The sequence below is a fragment of the Frankliniella occidentalis genome, unplaced genomic scaffold, assembly GCF_000697945.3.
Source record: "Frankliniella occidentalis isolate FOCC.00 unplaced genomic scaffold, Focc_3.1 Scaffold76, whole genome shotgun sequence".
Lineage (NCBI taxonomy): Eukaryota > Metazoa > Arthropoda > Insecta > Thysanoptera > Thripidae > Frankliniella > Frankliniella occidentalis.
Genome location: NW_026267206.1, coordinates 1,117,268 through 1,121,987, shown reverse-complemented (window position 1 = coordinate 1,121,987; position 4,720 = coordinate 1,117,268). Strand labels below are relative to the sequence as shown.

General features: G+C 58.6%; 1 protein-coding gene and 1 long non-coding RNA gene across 2 annotated transcripts in view; both read right to left on the bottom strand.

Moving 5' to 3' along the window:
- Positions 1-4,720, bottom strand: part of LOC113208336 (probable G-protein coupled receptor 158) — a 52,544-nt gene that overhangs the window by 23,252 nt on the left and 24,572 nt on the right. The window contains exon 4 of the mRNA XM_052268797.1: positions 1,415-1,565. Within this exon, the coding sequence (XP_052124757.1) occupies positions 1,415-1,565 (151 nt within the window). The remainder of the gene's footprint in view (positions 1-1,414; positions 1,566-4,720) is intronic.
- Positions 2,220-4,182, bottom strand: LOC127749665 (uncharacterized). Its single transcript, XR_008011280.1, has 2 exons — positions 3,014-4,182; positions 2,220-2,914 (listed from the first exon to the last, which is right to left on the bottom strand). It is a non-coding gene; the product is annotated as an uncharacterized LOC127749665 (long non-coding RNA).

Sequence of the window (4,720 nt, the reverse complement as noted above, 5' to 3'; positions counted from 1 at the left end):
CCCCCTCCCTCCTCCCGCTCCGCCTCTCCACGCCACGCCACGACGCCCCCCGCTTCCCGCACAAACTTGGACTGGGCCAGCAAAGTCTGGAGAGCGGCGCAGAGCGACTGTCCCAGGAGGGGGAGGGGGAAGCTGTCAGCGCCGTGGCAAGGCGAGAGATTCCCCAACACGCAGCGGTACACGTCTAACATACATCTACACCTGCCCCCACCCCCACCCCTCCTACGCTACCAGTCCCCCCAGTTTTTCCCCCATGGCTCTTTCTTTTCTTTTATTTCTCTCTCGCAATTGCAAATCGTGGTAAAATTACACTCTTTCTCCGCCTCGCTGTGCCCTGTTCTGCCGCTCCGCTCTGCCACGCTCTGCCCCGCTCTGCTCCGCTCCCCGCCCCCCGGCTGCTGCTGGTCGTGCTCGGTCGTGCTGGTGCTGCTCGCGCGACCAGGCGCCTGGCGGGGAGGGGAGGCTGGGCCGGCCGCCTTGCATGCGAGCGAGGCGGGCTGCCTAACCGCCCGACCGCAGGCGCTAGCCCCCTCGCCGCCGCTCTAGCCGGCCCGGCCGTGTAGTAGTGCGCCGACGAGACAGAGGGCGGCGCCGACTAGAGACGGCCTTTGGAGAGCCCCCCGGCCCCCAAGCCTCCAGCCCCCTGGCCCCCAGCCCCCGGGCCCCTGGGCCTTCGCAGCCGCCTCTAGGATGCGACGAGTCTGCCTACAGTGGCTGGCACACTGGCCTACCGCAGCCCACCGACTCGCCTTCCGAGGTTTCCACCGCACCGCCGCCCGCTGCCGCCGCCGCCCCTCCCTCGTGTTATCCGTGATGAGAATTATGAAAAGCCAGCTCGAGGAGTTTGCACACAGCGGCGCTGAGCGCGCCGTTAGAGCCCTTCCGCTACCACTCGCACATCCGCAATGCCTTCTAAGCCAGCCTGCTTATCCCCGTGACTCCCCTTTTCCTCCCCCCCCCCTCCACGTATTACTTCTGTGAAATAAATCATTGTTCCCGTGCTCGTCTGTCGGTGCTGCAAGTCAATGCTTTGTAGGCCTTGCGAGTGCTCTACTCACGGAAAAGTGCGTGACGTAACGTCATACATGAAAAAGTGTGTGGAAGGCGTGTCAAACACCTTGTGTGCAGAACGTGTTTGCACTATACATTGTTATTCAGTTCATGTGACGTCGCACTGTGATAACTGTCAATTTCTTTCGGATGCTACTGTCACAATATTTTTCACCTGACTTTTAAATTTATCATACTTGCGGCCCGGCTGTTACGTTGAAAACGAACATGACTTCACGATTCAACCAATGTGACGGTTTCCATGTGTTTAACAAATGTGACGTGTCACTTTAATTGAATAACAGCAGCAGTATGAAAGTGGTTGTAACGCGCTTTTGTTGGTCCGGCGGGGTGCCTAACTCACCTTGCACTTGCGCTTCTTAAAGACGACCAGCCCCAGCAGCAGCACGGTGGCCATGATGACGCCCTGCGCCACCTTGAGGCCCGTCCGCACGCCCGCCTGCCACGTGTTGGACATGCCGCAGCGCGGCTGGTCCTTGGGGCACGGCGAGCACCTGTGCGAACACGGGAAATTTGGAATTTGAAGGGCAGGGAAAAAAACCGACAAGACAAATTGCAGAAAAACAAGACAAAACAGGAAAAAGACAATTTTTTTTCAAAAATTTCAAAAATTTTCGCGGAAAAATACGGGACCAGTGAGGGTTAGTGCGGCGCGAACGAGAGAGAGCGGCTCGTGCACTTGCACACTGGAAACGCCCATTCGTACTAAAGGTAGTAAAGGTCTGAATTTCCACACCTACAAGTGCGCGACATTCGCACACTTACTTGTGCTTCCGGTGCACTTCTGTGCGCTCGGTTAGTGCAGAACGCGCGGCAGCAGAAAATATAGGAGTCCAAGCCCTTCCTCCTGCCCCCTCCTCCCTCCAGATAATTCCTTCGGTTACCTCCAGGAGGGTCATCCGGAGAAGAGCCCTCTGCTCGAGTCCACTCGTCAGGGCCGGTTCCCTACCACCGCCCCTAACCAACCGCCCCCCGGGGGCGTATAACATTTTGTCCACACAGAGATGGGCTATATTATAAGAAATTACGTTAGGCCCCGACTAGCAAAAAGCCTTCCAAAAGGTAGAGTGGCGTGGATCACTTGAGTTATTTTTGTTAGGGCGCCAGGGAGTCACTCCCCTCAAAATAATCCAGCAAAACAGACAGTGTACGGTAAGAGATAAATTGAATGTTTATTAAACAAGAAAGTGCAAAGCACACATTAGAGAAATCCGAATGAGTACATGACACGTATTCATTGAATAGGCTACCACGATTTCACACCAGAAAATAGAATAAAAATACAGAGTACAAAAACGAACAACTCGGTACAATGAGCCATAACTGATATTGAGACTAAAACTCAAAAGAACCCTCGCGACCGGAAGTAACGCTGGGAGACCCTCGGCAGCCTGAGTACGCCACGAGGCATGACGCACTTAGCCTAGACCACCGCGGGCCCCCCGCGTCGCCCCCGACCGCGAGTGCCCCAAAGGGTTCGAACGGTGACACACAGAAATTAGTCACGGACTAAACAGTCATGTACTTTGGCTACAAAATCACTGTTCATCAACACATCAAACAATCACACAAGCCGGACGTAGAGGAGCGGGAGAGGTGCGCCAAGCGCGTAGCTTACTTTCAGAAACAAAGTTGCGGACGTCCACGAGGACCGCCAGCCCCACGGGCCCTGGCGCCTCGATCCGGACTCATTGTGGTGGCGCCGTCGCTGGGACGGCCGCTCTACGGCCTCTAGCCGGACATGCTGTGGCGCCGCGGCTCACAGGGCGAAACCCAAACGGGTAGACACTCCATACGGAGGAATTACACACGTAGTGTACTCAGACACACGTAAATCAACACCCTGGAAAGCGAGAGTAAACACAGCACACAATAACTAGACCGCACAACACAGGCAAGCTAAGAGTTGAGCCGAGGTGAGACACATGAGGCGAAATCTTACCGAGCATTCAAGGTGGAAAAGCACGCCGGCACGACAGGTGTAAATGTTGGCGTTAACAAGACGCTCTGAGCCAACCGCTCGCCACCGCTCCTCCGTCAAAGTGACCGAGCCCAGCGCCGCCCAGCCTCCGGCCGGCCGGACCACGCAGGCGAGGGGAGGGGAGGGGGGACCGAGCAGCCGACGCGACCAGCGCGCCGCTCAGCAGACAGACCTGCCAGGCTCGCCAGTGCATGGGGTATCGCCTCCTCCCACGAGAGGATACCCCACGACTTTCGGGCAAGCCTGGAGGGAAATCCCATACACGTTACAGGCGGGGCGGTGGAGGCGGCCCTGGCCAGCGAGCCACCTCGCGGAGGAGGAGGATTTGTTCCAAACAGAATTTCATCCTGGCTATGGTCCTTGGCCGGGGCCGCGGCCGGGGATGCTGGGCTGGACCAGCAGGGGCTGGCCGGGCCCCTCCGCGCCATACATTCCCCAACAGGCCCCCCCTCCCCCCGCGTCGCGCCCAAGGACACGGGCGGGCAGGAAGGGCCCGTCCTGTCTGGCAGTGGGAGGGGGAGGAGGGAGGAGGGGGAGCGATGGGTTTGTCACTCCGCTGGCCCCCTCCGTTATGCCGTCATAAACTATCGATATGGACGTTGCCGAGCGACGCTCGATTTATTTTCAATGAACGATACGTCGGCACGTGTGTCGTTGCGATATTAACGCGAGCACCGGCGTAGAGTGGCAGGTCGCAGCGCGGGGGAGGGAGGGATGGAGGGCGGGGGTAGCAGTAGCAGTGGTGGTGGCACCAACAGCAACGCTCGATGACGGAGTGGCACGTCGCACGGTCACAGCAGCATGGTGGTCCATGCCGTTCACACAGGCTGCTGGCTGGAGTGCTGCGAATTGCACGCACTGTTAAATCCTTGTACACCACGTCACCGCACTTTGCGCGGGGAGACTTTGAAGACTATTCAAAAGGCGCTCTCTCTCTCTCTCTCTCTCTCTCTCTCTCTCTCTCTCTCTCTCTCTCTTTTTTGGTTCTTGTTATTTTTGCAAAAGAAACTGCAAAAGAAATAATGCTGCGCATGCTCCAAAGAATGCTATACACGATTGCAAATTAAATGCTTTGCAGTCTTCGAAGCCGCCCCCTGCGCGAGCTTTGTAAGGACGGAGCATTGCGCCCCCCCCCCCTCTCTCTCTCTCTCTCTCTCTCTCTCTCTCTCTCTCTCTCTCTCGTTGTGACGGTGGCATTCTCAAACGCTGCGCCGTAGTACGTGTGATCATCGCGGGGCAGACAGGGCGAAGCGGGGTGAGGCGCAGGACGGTGGGGCGGGGTGGCGGGGCGTGGCGTGGCGCGCGGCTCGAGGAGGCGGCGGGCGGAGCAGTGTGATGCTCGCTCGCCCGCCCGCCGCAGTCCAGGCGCGCGCCGCCGACAGGCAACACTCATACATACCCAAACCCGCAGTGACCCGAGTGCCCTGTGCGGCTCTGCTCCCCTCCGGCGGTCCTCCTTGCAGTCCTCGGGCGCATAGTCAGTGGACGCACAGAGCTTGCATGCCGGGCGAGGGCGACCCCGCGCGTATGTGTGTGTGTGCGTGCAATTAGTGACATGTCGTGCAAATAGCGCTGGCTTCCCGCGCGCGCGGTGGTAGGTAGTGGTGGTGCGGTGGTGTGACTTTGGGAGTGGCTGGACAGCCGCCCGCCCCGTCGCCTGCCCGCCCG